The following is a 14,803-nucleotide window of genomic DNA, read 5'->3' on the forward strand; positions in this document are numbered from 1 at the left end:
AAACAACAAATTGGTAATTTTTTGTGGACTAAATATATTAAGAGCACAAACACGAGTCAATAGCTATTACTTATAACATGTGACATAAATATTTTTATCGATCCACAAAGCCTGACTGAACATTTACATCATAGCTGTCTTTTGCCAGCAGTAATTTACTCTATGTGCCCATTTGCCTAAGTTAAGACACGTTCTTAAATTGCAATTGTCAAGTGGAAATTACAATCCCAATAGTACCTGCTCCTTCAAACTTGAGATCATAATACTTTTGTTTAAATTCACAGGCTCAGTGGTTTTTAAATCTCTGCATTGTAGCTCCTAAAAGAATGGAAAATAACAATGCAAGATAAAAATAAAATGAGCTCTAAGGGCTTAATATGTAAGAATACATTAGCTTAAATATATTAACGAGTTGTTATTTCACATTAGCCTCTTGTCCTATAAAATGAGTCCCATTAACTTGGCCGCATTTGTCTTGCTATAAAAGCTGAAGCACTTTTTGTGTTTGTGGATTGCAAACCTAGCATTTAGGGAATTTAGAAATCCCTGCCCCCCCACAGAGTTAAAGATTTGACAGAGAAGAATTCTGACCATCCAGACGGTTTAAAGTTGAGGATAGACACTGTTAAAATGGTTAATAATATGCCTAGTATATTTTATCTTCCACAGATCGATCTGTTTCTTTAACGAGGCTGACCCGAGGTGTTAATAAGGTTGGATTGGCCCTATTTTATTTATATTTTTTCGACTCTCAGAAGACCAGGTGGAGAGGTTGGTTGCTAATTTAAGGGGAGAACCGTTCGGTGGGGTTGGCTCCGCTGTCGCTGGGCTTGCAGACCCGAAGACTGGAAACAAATGGGTTACTTGTTTCCTCACCACCGCCTCCCCCAGATCGATTTTTCTTATTTAATCAGTGAGGGGGGTGGGGGAGACACACAAGGGAAAAAAAATCGCACGAAGGGCAAAGTAGTGGGGGAGGGCTGGAGGCAGAGGCTGCCGCACAGATACGTCCCGGGAGCCGAGACTCGCTCCGCCGCGTTCTCCCTGTCCCCGCCTAGCAGCAGTGGCTCATCTGGCTTCCCTCTGCCACCCAGACATCACATACATTATTTTCCCCCAAGATAACACAATCAGACTTGCATTTACCGACATCCTCTCCTCGCAGCCTGTTGGAGATTTGTTTTTAATAAATACGTGTTTTATGTGAATGGTGCAGTAATTGAAACAAGCGCACCATTTTTCCCCCTCCCTTCATACTGCGGGAGGTTCCGCAACCCCAATCTGCTTGGAAAATAAAACGCTTTGTCTCCACCACCACCCCCCAGCGCACCCCCACCCGCGCTCAGTGTGTGTTTTATACGTGTGTGTATCTCAACCCCCTACAGTAGCCAAGAGAAAGCAGCTAGCCAATGAGAGAGCCCAGTTTCATAAAAGCTGCTCTCTGATTGGCCCGGTGCGAAAGGGCATTGGGAACAAAGAAAAGTCCCTTTCAGGTACAGAGGCTGCGAGCTGCTTTCGCTCCACTCCCCCTGTGCGTGTGTTGTGTTTCATTTCTGATTCAGTGTTGCAGAACAAGCTTGCTGTGTGTGTGTGCACCAGGGGGATTTCTGTGTTCTGGTTTCTTTATTTTATTTTGTTTTTTTATTTTTATAAAAAATGCACAGGACGGTCTGTGACATTTGATGGTCCATCTTTAATAAAAAAAAAATTGAAGAAATTATAATTTCCAAAATAAAGCGGCTGCCACCAAACACATTCAATGCAGTTAGAAGGAAAAGGTGAACTCCATCCCAAACAGACCGTAAGTACGGTTGCGTGGTGTGTCGCTCTATAGCACTTTAGCGGGGACTTCATGCAGGGGAATGCGCGAGTTTTCGGCATAGAAATAGGAACTAGCTACAGGGTTTGGCTTTGCATTTAGAACAACCCAGGAAGGGTGAATTTTATTCAGTGGAGGGTGAGGCATTTGTAACTTCTTCACACAAATTAAGCTTGACTGGGCACTCGGGCTAACTTGGAGTAAATTACCTTTGGGGCTCTAATCCAAGGAGACTAAAAGCGACACAGTTGCACACCCCGGTCGGCAGTGTCTGTCCTTTAGCGCACCTTTCCCCTCCTTCTCCTCTCCCAGTCCTGCAGACCCCCGCCCAGACTCAGCCAGGCAAATGGGGGCAGGCTGATCTCTCCCTCTTGTCACATGCTTCTGCCCAGTAATTTAATAGCAAACTCGGGAATATCCATCCATTACACGGAATGCTTAGAACAACCATTTTCTACCTTCTTAAAAAAAAAAAAATGGCAAAAACACCATTAAGGGAAGGCGCGGGGGGGGGGAGCCCCACCCAACCGAAACAAACCCACAAATATTAACAAATATTAACAATGGTGTGTTTATTCCGGGACCCGGTTTGGGGGCTAGCAAAATGTTTTTCTTTGTTTAATACATGAAGGAGCCCCTAAAATCCCAGCTTCCCCCAGGCACCCTGCCCCTCCCCCACGCGTCCGCGACCGAGGCCCCCTCCCCCGGGAAAGCCGACAAATTGGAGATAAGTTGAGGAAAGGTTTATAAGGTGTTTCTTTAAAACATCTGCTTCGCTCTTGTGGCCAATTACATTTTCTTCCTTCCGAACTCCCGAGATCCTAGGATGGCTGAGAAACATTTCACATTCATAAGTTGTAGCTTCGCCCACGGCAGAAGGGAGAGACCTTCAGCTTTTTTTTTTTTTTTTTTTAAAAAAGACCAGATCAGTATTTTCTTGATACGCTTGTCACCATTTTTGTTCTCACGACAACCAATTGAGCCCTTGATCCTCACGTGATGTGAAAGGCTTGCACTGTAACAAAATCGCTCCTTTTAGATGGTTGGTTGTTGCTAACTTGCCCATCCCCCTCTCCCAGCCCCGACATTTCCAGCAAAGCGACTCTCCACTTCCAATCCATCAACAATTCATTACTGCTTTTAGCTTCCAAACGCCAGCTAATTAAAAATACTAAGCCAAGCTCTGAGGCCATCTGACTAAACACAGGAGGGGGTGGGAAAGAGGAGGAGGGGAGGGGGCAAAAAAATAGAGACGCACGGTTTGCTGAGTGTAGAGAGGAAGAAATTGTCCTGAAAAAGGTCGCCTCAAAAAAAATGTTTTTTGACTCTAATTATCGAATTACCACATGACAGATCGGCTTGCGCGACAGAGGATTTTAACCCCTCCTCGGGGACTATTCTAAGAACTCGGTTCTTTTTTTTCTTAATACAACATAAAACAGGAAAACATCACATCCTTCAGGTTTCCAAGACAGCCCCTTTTAGCCGCCGTTATTTTCCCACTCCTCCGCCCCCCGCCCCAGGCGAAAGCTGCTTTAACTGGTTTATCAGCTCAGTGCATCGTCTGCTGCGTCCTCCTCTACACCTTTCTTTTTCTCCTCTGGCCCAGCTTCTCATCCTACCCTTTCTTCCTCCCTCTCCTCCTCCCCCCATCCTCCTTCCCCCTCCTTGTGTCTTAAGTTAGAGAAATCAAATGTCAGGACGGGCGGAAAAAAAAATGCCACTTCCCGACTAACAGGCGGAATCCAGCCCAGATTTTCAGTCCTTTCTTCTTATTTTTTCTTCCCTTTCACTAATTTATCCCGATGTTCGCACATTCTGTCTTGTTACTAGCGGACGCCTGTAGGTTTGTTACACGGGATATTATTTACTGATCACGGTAACTCTGAAGTCTGGAACTGAAGGCACAATGAGAAGTTGGGAAAACTTTTTTCTCTAATCTTTCTCTCACATTCTCTCTCACATTCTCTCTCTCTCTCTCTCTCTCTCTCTCTCTCTCTCTCTCTCTCCACCCTATTATTCTCGATGCTTGTTAAGAGGAAAAACACCCTTCGGAGCTTCCGTTGTGAACGTGTAACATCTCCCGGCTGCACAGTGACACATTTTTTTAAGGAGAAAAGGACTCCTGAGCCGGTTGCCAAAAGGGGGGTGGGGAGGTGGGATAATGTTCTGGAGTGATTATTCTGGCTGAGATGTGTTATTTGGTTTCTTCCTTTTTGATCATTTGGTGTTTAAGTAAAATGAGGCAGAGGCTTGTTTGCCGAGTGGAGTGGGAAATTTTTGATTTGCTGGCTTAATTAAAAATGATAAAGGATTAAAAGGTAAGCACTGTCTCTCTCCCTCTGTGTGTGTGTGTGTATATATATATATACGTATGTGTGTGTGTGTATGTGTGTGTGTGTGTGTGTATTTATTTATTTTCTTGACAACCAACTGTTAAAAGGGGGCTGATCCCTTTAAAAACTGTTTTAACTGCTCTTTGTCAAACACACACTCATTTGCGGTCACTGAGGCCACCTTGGCTCAGATCACTTAAAGTGTATGTCTTAATCAGTTTCCCTGTACAGTCAGTAGCACCATATTTAACAAACTGAGCAATTCTGTGACCTAGGGGTATGGTAGAATTGTTTAAATGGATTTTCTTTTTCTTCTCAAAAGGCAGATATTTAACCTTTTCTGTAACACTGTCTTTTGATTGAGAGAAATGCTCTTAAAGATGTGTGTGTATATTTCAAAAGGAAATAGCTGTTGGGGAAGAGAGGAAAGGAGGGAGGTATGTACTCTAGAAGAGATTACTGGTTGTTTTTTCCTACTTCTTAAAGGGAACAAAAACCTAGATTGTCCAGGCAAATTGTGAAAAGAAGTACTAAAATTAGAAATAAGGAAAATTTAGTAACATCATTTTGAAAACTAGTCACAGAAAACTTCCAGAGTTTGATCTTTTAAATGGCAAGAGCCACATTGTGTTTGGGGATGTTTAACATTGCGTTTCTCTTGTCTGAGTGTTCATGCTGTGTTCCTGGGGTTGAGATAACCAATGTGCCAGGCAAAAATCCTAAACTTAAAAAAAAAAAAAAAAATTCACAAAAAAATCTTTCTGGATTTAAGTCAGATCCATAGAGATATTTTAATGCTTTTAAAGAACTGGCTATCCTGGTGTTGTTGATAAAGGGATTTTCATTTTAGCTACTTTAAGACGCTTGTTGTCAAAGGTGTGTTTGGGGGGCCTGAGTATTTTCTGGAATTGGACTTTGGAGACAATACTTGAGCATCTTACTCTCTGTCCTTCCCTTGTACCCCTTACTGACTCCCCAGTATTAATCGTTTTCTATTCTGGTAACACCCAGACAAGAAATATTCGACTTTTCCCCCCTCCACAGGACAAGGTGGACCTGGACTGAGTGGTGTAAGATCCTTGGACACATTCCTGGGGCAGGAAAAAGAGGAGGAAGATTGGAAGATTTTCTTTCTTTCTTTTTTTTTCCTTTTCTTTTTTCTTTTTCTTTTCTTTTTTTAAGAGAAAGCCCAGCGGAGCTAAACGAATGTCCCCTCTTCTTCCAAGGAAAGTTCATCGGATTTTTATTCTAGAGAGCTCATCTTCAGGATGTCAGTGAACATTTCTACTGTAGGAAAAGGTGTGGATCCAAATACAGTTGATACTTATGACAGTGGCGATGATTGGGAAATCGGGGTTGGAAATTTAATCATTGATTTGGACGCCGATTTGGAAAAAGACAGACAGAAATTTGAGATGAATAATTCCACCAACACCACTAGCAGCAGCAACTCTAAGGACTGTGGAGGTCCGGCCTCCAATGGAACCGGTGCTACCGCAGCCTTAGCTGATGGCCTAAAATTCGCTTCTGTTCAGCCCTCTGCTTCCCAGGGGAATTCACACAAAGAGACCAGCAAATCAAAAGTGAAAAGGAATAAAACTTCTAAGGATGCTAATAAATCTCTGCCTTCTGCTGCCTTGTATGGGATTCCCGAAATCAGCGGCACTGGCAAGAGGCAGGAAGTCCAAGGGCGCCCTGGAGAGGCAACTGGCATGAATTCAGCGCTGGGTCAAAGTGTGAGCGGCGGCGGCGGCGGCAACCCAAACAGCAACAGTACCAGCACCAGCACCTCGGCTGCCTCCGCGGGGGCAGGCTCTTGTGGGAGAAGCAAGGAGGAGAAGCCAGGGAAAAGCCACAGCAGCCGGGGAGCCAAGAGGGATAAGGATGCGGTGAAATCCAGGAAGGACAAGCACGACCTGCAGGGCCACCCAAATAGCAGCGGCCAGGCCCCCTCCGGGGGGCACCTCTATGGCTTTGGGGCCAAGAGCAATGGAGGTGGCGCGAGCCCCTTCCACTGCGGGGGCGCTGGGAGTGGCAGCGTCGCGGCTGCTGGGGAAGTTAGCAAAAGTGCCCCGGATTCAGGGCTCATGGGAAACTCTATGTTGGTAAAGAAGGAAGAGGAGGAGGAGGAGAGTCACAGGCGAATCAAGAAACTGAAAACCGAGAAGGTAGGATACAGTCGCCTTCCTGTATGCCCCACTCCTCTGTGTGCATCTGTGTGGGTGAGGGGTGTGCCTCGGGGTGCTTTCGGGTTCTCTGTGAGATATCTATGCGGACATCCCTTATGGGTGCTTTCCCGGGTGCAGTGTTTGGCGCTTGCGGCGGTTGCTGTTGCTTGTGGTGCGAGTGTTTGGGTTGTGGAGTGGGAGGGTCTGGGTGTCCTAAGTACGTTTTGCTCTTCTGATGGCTCCTGACCAGCCACCTAGATGCCCGTGTGCTTTGAATAGAAAACCTGCTTCTGCACCCACTTGAATCTTGCTCTGGTTTCTTCCCCAAGGAGAACGTCTTCTGTTTAAATGTACACGTCTGTGTCACTGCTGGTAACGTGTCCTTAGGAGCAGGGTTACAGTTCCCTCTGTGGGAAGGTGTGTGGAGGATTCGCATCCCATTCATTGTTCTGTTACTTCCCCCAAAAGAGTTCTGTCAAAGGATATCCTTGGCTGGAGTCCTGTAACTAGCCCTGAATTAAATCAGGCTATGAGTGTTGGGTCATTGGTTTCCTAATGTACAGCCAAACCCGGATGATTTTGGTGACTGTGCTGTCTCTCCCCTTGTTCCCTCACCCATTTGTAGCCAGAGATGTGAAAGTGTTACCGCTTGGGTATGTAGCATCTCTGGGCACATGGAAGGTCAGTAAGATTAAAATATGCTTGGATGGATGGATGCTCCTGAAACACAGCGGGGCGGGAGGGGGGGGAGGGGTGGGCGGAAGCAGTGAAGGTGAAGACGCGATATGTACAGCACTTAACAATTTGGATAGTTGATTTCGGCCATTTGGACCCTTGCTCTCATCTTAAAGTCGTCAGTTAGTGCCTTGGAAAAGCAGCCCCCAATGCTTCATTGCTTAGCGTGGAAGCCTGGGCTTGCTGGTCTCCAGTGAGGTGGATTTGGGGTAATTTCTAGGAGCTGATGGGTCTGTGTGCACCAGGCACGTTGGCAGCAGGTTGGAGGTGTGAGAGATCTTTCTATGAAATTAATCCTTGGATTCATACTACACGTTGAATCTTGCAGAAGCTGTATTTCTATCATGTGGTTGTTGGCAAAGTCATTCGGGAATACTTACTATAGGATGTGATTTTTGCCCTTTTTGTCTTAATCAGAATTGTAAGTGATGGTAGGAAGTCTTTGTATAATTATTTCTGTGTGAAATGATTAACAGTTCTCTGTTTAATCCTTTTTTATTTTTGACTTTATGGGTTCCAGATTTAAATCGGAATATAAGGATAAAGTTCTGATGTAGAAGTTGGTGGAGGTATAAGGTGTAGACAAAAATGTCAAACTTGCAAAAGGCCGCTGATTACTTTTTGAATCCAAATCCTCTTAGACTGCATTTTACAATGAAGAATTTAAATGAACTTAAAAAAAAAAATCCCAGGTTTTGATTCCTAGATTAAATGTGTGGTTTCACATAATTTCTACTAAAAGGCGTTTTGAAATCTTCTTATTACTTAGTACAGTGAGGCATTTTCTTTTGTTGCCAATAGTCTTCCAATTGCAGCTCTAATCTGCTTTAACTATCTGGATGAATTGCCCTAATCCAGTGCTCAGGGTGCTGTGGTTAAGGAGTCAGAGCTGTTTGATTGGACCTACTGGCTGTTGGGATGTGGGAGGTACTGCCCTTTTGCATTCCCCTTAGCCTTTTAATCTTCCAGCCAAATGTTCACATTCAACAATTTTGTTTAGCTGGCAATCGGAACATTTCAGGATCTCAAAGGCTGCTGTCATGGCAACTGTGATTAGAGCCTGGTGTAGGTTCTCCAGTTTTTGTGTTCTTTTCACTTCCTAGTCACAGAGGAAAGTGGGTAAGGAATGGAAGAATTAAATTATTCATATACATGCAACACATCTTCAGGCAGAGCAGTATGAGTGGGATCATATGAATTTCATAAATGAAAAGCCAACAAGTCATAGTGGAGCTAGCTGGGGGAGGGGAAGGCGCACATTGCCCTGCTTGGGGAGGAAGTTGCATGCCGACTTTAGCTACTGGAGCTGGCACAGAGGTGCTCCTGGGAGGGGCCTGGAACCAGCTGTATGGGCCATTCTCAAACTGAGATGCTGGCTCAGGATCTCAAATGCTGTTCCTTAAGCCCTGTCCTCCCCGCAGATGACTTAGGATACTTTCTTCCTTAACTCCCTGGCATGAATACCATCCAGGGAAGGAACCCTAATTCCACTAACCAGTGGTTGTGTCAAACTAGATTTCAATTTTAAAATACTTCTTAATTGCAGAAAGATTCCTATTTAGGAAGCAGAAACATAGTAGGGCACACTTCACTGGGCAAAATGTTTCAAATTAGAAGTATCTTTAAGGAAGATTCTTTTTTTAAACATTTAGACAAAATTTTTACTCAGCATTCCTTGATGACCTGGGTTAGTGGAGTAAATGCCTTAAGGGTAAAGATGATTAATTTTCAGCAATCATGTATCTCATGGGGGGGCCACATGTGAAAACCAAAGGATGCTGTGTGTATTATTATACATTTTTTTGTATAAACCTTTTTCTGGTTGGAAGGTTAGCAGGAGATTCATAAGACTTGTTGTCACTGGTTAATTTTCACAGCATGCTTAAATGTCTATTTTTGGCCTGTTTATTCTGTTTCTTCACTACACAGAGTTGTGTAAAACATGATAAATTGGACCTTATGAAACCTAATTAAATCAATGAGTGTTCAGCTCCTTTATGTGGGAACCACAAGTATGTAGTAAAAGTCGCCACTCCCTTAATACGTGAACGAAATCAAAACACACCATAATTCTAAGATGTTTGAGCTATGGTTCTATAGCCAATTTTGTGGTTAAGCCACCAGTGACATGTCTGAATAAGCAGATTTGACGGGTTGGCTTTTGGTTGTTAAAACCTGCCTCCCCGCCTTCCTCCTCCTCCTTTTTGAAGCATAATAGTCTTGAATTGAAGCTGTTTATGCATCCTCTTTAGCCCTTTTACAGTTTTGACTTATCTGAGAGGGAGCCATTGGGATGGATTAAATAAATAGCTCTACTGAGCACTGTTATATTCAGTGGGTTTATTTGATCACTAGAAAATTGGAAAATATACAGAAAAAAATCTTAAAAGCAGCTAATACTTAAACAGATGTGAAAGATACAGGAGGTTGTACAATTCAGTCTTAGGATTCTATTCCTTACTTGTTCTTAGAAGGGTTATTGCTATAATCTCATAGTGTTCTCATTTCCATGGTCCTTGTCATCCTAAAGATGGTGTCTACAAATGGACCTGCCTATAAAAGGTCATTATTCATTTTGTTTTATTCTCTTGTAGAAGCCTTTTTATACCTCACTAGGGAATTCTGACACATTCTCTAAGTGAGTGTGAGCAGTTTAAGAACATATTTTGATTAATGACTTTTGTAGATGATATGCTCCCCACCCCATGTAGTGTCCCCTATGAATTCTGCTTAGAGAGTACATTTTTTCTACAGTGAAATGAAAGGGCAGGAAGGCCACTTTTACTAATGAAAGAACAGACTGTGTGGTTGGATAGCACACAGTTTTGAGAGCTACAATAGAGATTTAGCTATTAAAAATATTGCTAGCTAAAAGTGGCTTTCTTATCAGCATTGATTCCCACCCTTGCCCCTTTCTTTTCTGTAGATATCCTGGAAGGGTGGCAGAGCTGTTTGAGGTAGATGTGCACAGGGCCTGTTTGGAAGTATCTGTGAGAACCAAGAGAGTATGGTGCATTTGTGTGATCAGGCCTGCCACTGAATTCTGAGTTGATCATTTGAAATCTGTTAGATTGGCTGGGGAAACCTAAAAAATATACACAAATGCTGAAGACTGCGCTAAACAAGATAATGTGCAGCAACTTTAATAACTTTTCAAATAGTCTATAAAACAAAAGAGTAGGGAGAGTTGATTGTCCAGATGCCATAAGGTTAAGAATGCTCTTCAAGTGAAATAGCTTGAATGCAAGATGGTTTTAATTAGAGTGTTATAAAGACTTATTTTTCCTAAGCAGCATTTTATAGTTAGTAAATGAAATGTATGCCGAAAGTGCTAAGCAGAAATCTCCCTAACCACAGAGGTGTTCAATAACTAGATTCAAACAACATGGAAAGTACCATCTGTTCTTGGTTTCCAGCATGAAGCACAGGGATTGAATGACTGAGATTTGCTCCAATTTTGACAGTGTCTGTGCTTTCTGTTTTCTCTTTAATTTAAAAAAGTTCGCCTGGTACTTCATAGAAAGATGAGATTGCAGTAATAGGAGCAACACTGTGAAAACACATGTTCCTACATTTCTTCTAACCAGTTCCACTTTTATTTGAAAAATTTCCAGAAGCTCAGTCATTGACCACTTTCTAAGGGTTATTCAGTTCCTACAGGCACTCACAATGAGGGGGTCAGTGCTTCAAAGACCTGAATTATTCTGTCAATGTTCCTTCTTGAGGCTAGAGGGGGAAAGGCTCCCCTGGGCTAACTCTGGTCATCGCTCTTCGTTAATCTAATTTTGTGTGGTAGTGCTGGGGATCTGTGTTTACTATACATAGCCTTGTTCAGAGCTGTCTTCCAAGATCCTTGATAAGTAACAACATATTCGTTTAAGGATAACTTTGGAGTCTGTGACTCTTAGACGCCAGGATTCTTGGTTCTGGGCTTAGTAAGAACCCTGGGTAAAACATTATCCAGTCTTTGTTTGAGGTCTTTTATTGAAGCTAATGACTGGGCTTGTGCCTTCCCCAGATAAATGACATTATCTCTGAGTGGGCTGACAGGAAACAGACATGTTAATGGTGAAGCTGCGGGGAGGATCTGCTCCGGTTCTGACAAAAGAGTGGAGAAGGGACCCCTGGTTGTGGTCATTAGCACATAATGCATTCTTGCTCTTCCTAAGAGGCCCTTGATAATTGGAAAGCTATTTTAGCCACAAGCACTTAAATCATAAATCCACTACTTGGAGTCCCTTTGCATTCCTATAAGTAGCAAAGTAAAGTGTTGTTGTTAAGAACTGTCTGTCTGCTTTTTTTTTTTTAAGTGGTGGCAATCTTGGCTGCCTGGTAATGACATTTAGACCTGCAGGTTGAACTGTTTGTGTTGGTCTTTAAATCAGGTGGCATCCTCTTTGTCTTTAACATTGCTCACTCATCCTAATGGAAAAGCTATTTTAGCCCAAAACACTTAAATCATAAATCACTACTTGGAGTCCCCTTGCATTCCTATAAGTAGCAAAGTAAAGTGTTGTTGTTAAGAACTGTCTGTCTGCTTTTTTTTTTTTAAGTGGTGGCAATCTTGGCTGCCTGGTAATGACGTTTAGACCTGCAGGTTGAACTGTTTGTGTTGGTCTTTAAATCAGGTGGCATCCTCTTTGTCTTTAACATTGCTCACTCATCCTTTTATAAGACTGAAAGAGTAGCTCCAAAGCTTATGAGAAGTCATTTTTATACTTGAAGATGTCTTGTGGGAGGGGGATAAAAATCTCTTTTTTATAAGCTGGGAAAAAGATTTTGCTCAGTGATTTGAATGTGATGAAATCTGCCTTTTGAAGTGTATGTTTAAAAAAGTCATGGGTGTAATTGAGTTTCAATGCAGTTTAAACTGCTTCTTGAACGAAGATAATTGCCATGTTGAACACACTGTAGAGGTGTAGAAGAGGTGGAGGGATCATGTTATTCTATTCTTAAATATTAAGCACTGGGAAGTTTTTCACAGTAATTACTGTAGCACGACATAGTTTTGATTGCCAGCACTCTGAACTTGCCAGTGAGCTGAACATCAAGGGTTTTGTTTGAATACTAAACAGTTTATTTTTAAGTTACTTGTATAGCATTCTGCTGTCATGTAGAAGCCAGAACTCAGGAAATATTGGGCTATCCGGATAGCAATATCACAGTGAAAATAATCCTTCTTTACTACGATAGTTACCAGTAAATAACATACACTCCATCCCTACATCATTTAACACTACAGAGAAAGAGAGTAGGGAAATCATTGCCTCAGGAATGACTTGGGTGGTCACAGAGCAAGCACTAGAAGGATCAGACTAGTTCTCAGTCAGTGGAGTTTCATAGGTGTGTGCATATACATGATGTAATTGCATGCATAAATGTCAGACCAAGAGTCTTAAGTGGTGTGGACTTTATTCTTAAAAAACAAAACAGGAATGGTGAGATGGCTCAGAGGGTAAAGGTGCTTACTGCCAAGTCTAATAACCTGAATTCCATTGCTGGGCCTCACAGGGTGGAAGGAGAGAACCAACTCCCTCAAGTTGCTCTCTGACCTCCATATACTCTCTGTGGCATGCCCAGGAACCATGCCCAAGCACATAAATGTAATAAAAAAATTAAAACAACCAAACAAAACACAACTTTAAAAAATCACCCATAATTTTGTATTCCTCTGTGCCACAGAGTGAAGAGGCCCTCCCCTCAGCGTCCAGTCCTGTCTTTCCCCTGAAATTTCACTAGTGACTCCTTGCTTTCTGTTGCAAGTTCTTTTCAATTCAAGCTAAAGGTTTTGGCAACTGGAACAAAGCCTTTGCAACTGAATGAAAGGTTGTTAAATTGCTCAGAGCTGGTTGACCAGCAGTTGGGCTGTTTGAAAGGTTATTTTGAGAGCTGCAGGGGAATTCAAGATGGTGAGATTGGCACTTTGTTTTGAATGCTGCATGCTTGCTAAATTTTGCTTAGAAACACCTTTGGGAATGTAGTAGAAGAGATTATGGGTCTTGCCTGAAGAACTGAAATGATCAGAAATAAATGCGTGTGTTTTGATAGGTCAGTAGGCCTTGAGCTATAGGACTCTCATCTGATAAGCAATAGGACTTGTTTACCTCCCAGTGAAGCTAAATGAAAATTTAGTCTGTACTATAGTGGTAGGAGAGAACTCAAGGGTCAGTGTTTGAATTAGGACAAGTGGATGTGAAATAGTGAACGACTGCTGAGTTTTCAGAGACACTTTCTCATCCCCCCACCTCCACTCAATTTGGTTGTTATTCACCGTGACTATTCCTGCTCAGCCATTGAGCTAAAACCTCTTCACCGTCAGCCAGCACCTTAAGAAAAATGTGCCTACAGGGACATTTAAGCATATTCCAATCATGCCATATGAATGTAGCTTTCACAGGTTAAGAGTAAATAAAAATATATTGATCATAGTTCTTGTTGTACATCATGATTTTAGAAAGAAGGCATTTAGGTTTTGGAATGGGCTTATTATGTTAACCAGAGAGCAGATGGCATGGTGCCACGGACGTATAATTTTACTAAAAGGGACTTTTAAGGTTTTGATGTGTTTTCCTTTCCTCTTATTTCCCTGATGGCTTCTTTTTATTGAAGGGTAACTTAAGGAGACCTGGTAGCAATTTGACTGCCTTCCCCTGACAGTTTGAAATAATAGCTTGGTCTTTTACCAGTGAACTTGATTCTGGTTTTTGTCATGTGGCAGTGAATTAAAAAAAATGTGTTTGTAGTATGTTTTAAGAAATGGACTCTTTTATATGCTTCAATTAGCAACGGATGACAGAGCTTCGATTGGTCACACTTTCAGAAACTCCTGGAAGTCACTGTTCATCCTTTTGATGAAAGAAAATTCCTGGTTTGGTTTCTTTGGAAAGCACATCTGGCTGGCTGCTTTCCTTATATCTCTGTGTCCTTCGCCGAAAGTTCAAAGGTCACGTCCAAGTTGTTCCTGGTTAGGTTAGCAACCTAAATTAGAGGGCTGTACTGTTGGCTACTATCCTGACCACACCTTTGAATTCAGTTAGCCTAAAAGTACTGTTTATCTTCATGTGTAGATTTTACAGTCTAACTCATCCTTCACTTAAAACACCGAGTGATTTGGGAAGCTTTTCCTTTTTCCTCCTCCCCTCCTCTCAGCCTTTTTCAAACTGTGAGCAGCTAGACCAGCTAGCTCACTTTTGGATTTCCTGTCATCTCCTTCACTGATTTTATGGATGGCTCATGTTAAGAACAACAATAATGTTTGACTTGGAAAGATCGAAACCCTGAGTTTTCATTCTTCATGGAGAACTGTTTATTTGCATGTGGTTCACCACAGTACATGGATAATGCTCTCAAATCTGTGCTTTATTATAGGCTTATAACTAGCACAGACAGACTCAGAGACATGTTCCCGTTGTTTTAGTTATTTACCAGTTCTTTCGTGATGGAAATAAAATTTGGACTGTATCTAGGAAGCAAAGGAGAAAATAGGCCCAGCCAGTAGACACCGACCCCTGACCTAGTTCCAAATGAGTGAAATAAAGAGAAAAACAGTTCATTTTAACTTTGCCTGTGAAGCTGTGTGGAAGATGAGTGGAACACTGTGACAAATGGCAATGCTCCATCAACCAGGCACTGTATTGACTGAAGTCTTAAATAACTGATGCCCTGCACATGCCCAGATCTTTAAACTGCTCGGCAAGTGGAATGAATCTAAGTTAAGATCGCATGTTTGCGTCTGCTCCTCAAAG

General features: G+C 42.4%; 1 protein-coding gene across 5 annotated transcripts in view; it reads left to right on the plus strand.

The window, feature by feature from the left end:
• Positions 1-1,539: 1,539 nt before the first annotated feature.
• The window catches only part of Znf608 (zinc finger protein 608), a 112,223-nt gene continuing 98,959 nt past the window's right edge, over positions 1,540-14,803 (plus strand). The window contains exons 1-2 of one of the 5 annotated variants that reach the window (XM_017799550.2): positions 1,540-1,801; positions 5,200-6,323. In XM_017799550.2, coding sequence (XP_017655039.1) covers positions 5,424-6,323 — 900 coding nt within the window. In that variant the 5' untranslated portion in view covers positions 1,540-1,801; positions 5,200-5,423. Of the gene's footprint in view, positions 1,802-3,475; positions 4,141-4,823; positions 6,324-14,803 lie in introns of those variants that run through there. The other 4 variants (XM_029566230.1, XM_017799551.2, XM_008838720.3 and 1 more) reach the window with 4 other exon arrangements.

Source organism: Nannospalax galili, unplaced genomic scaffold, assembly GCF_000622305.1.
Source record: "Nannospalax galili isolate Female #2095 unplaced genomic scaffold, S.galili_v1.0 scaffold38, whole genome shotgun sequence".
Taxonomy (NCBI): domain Eukaryota; kingdom Metazoa; phylum Chordata; class Mammalia; order Rodentia; family Spalacidae; genus Nannospalax; species Nannospalax galili.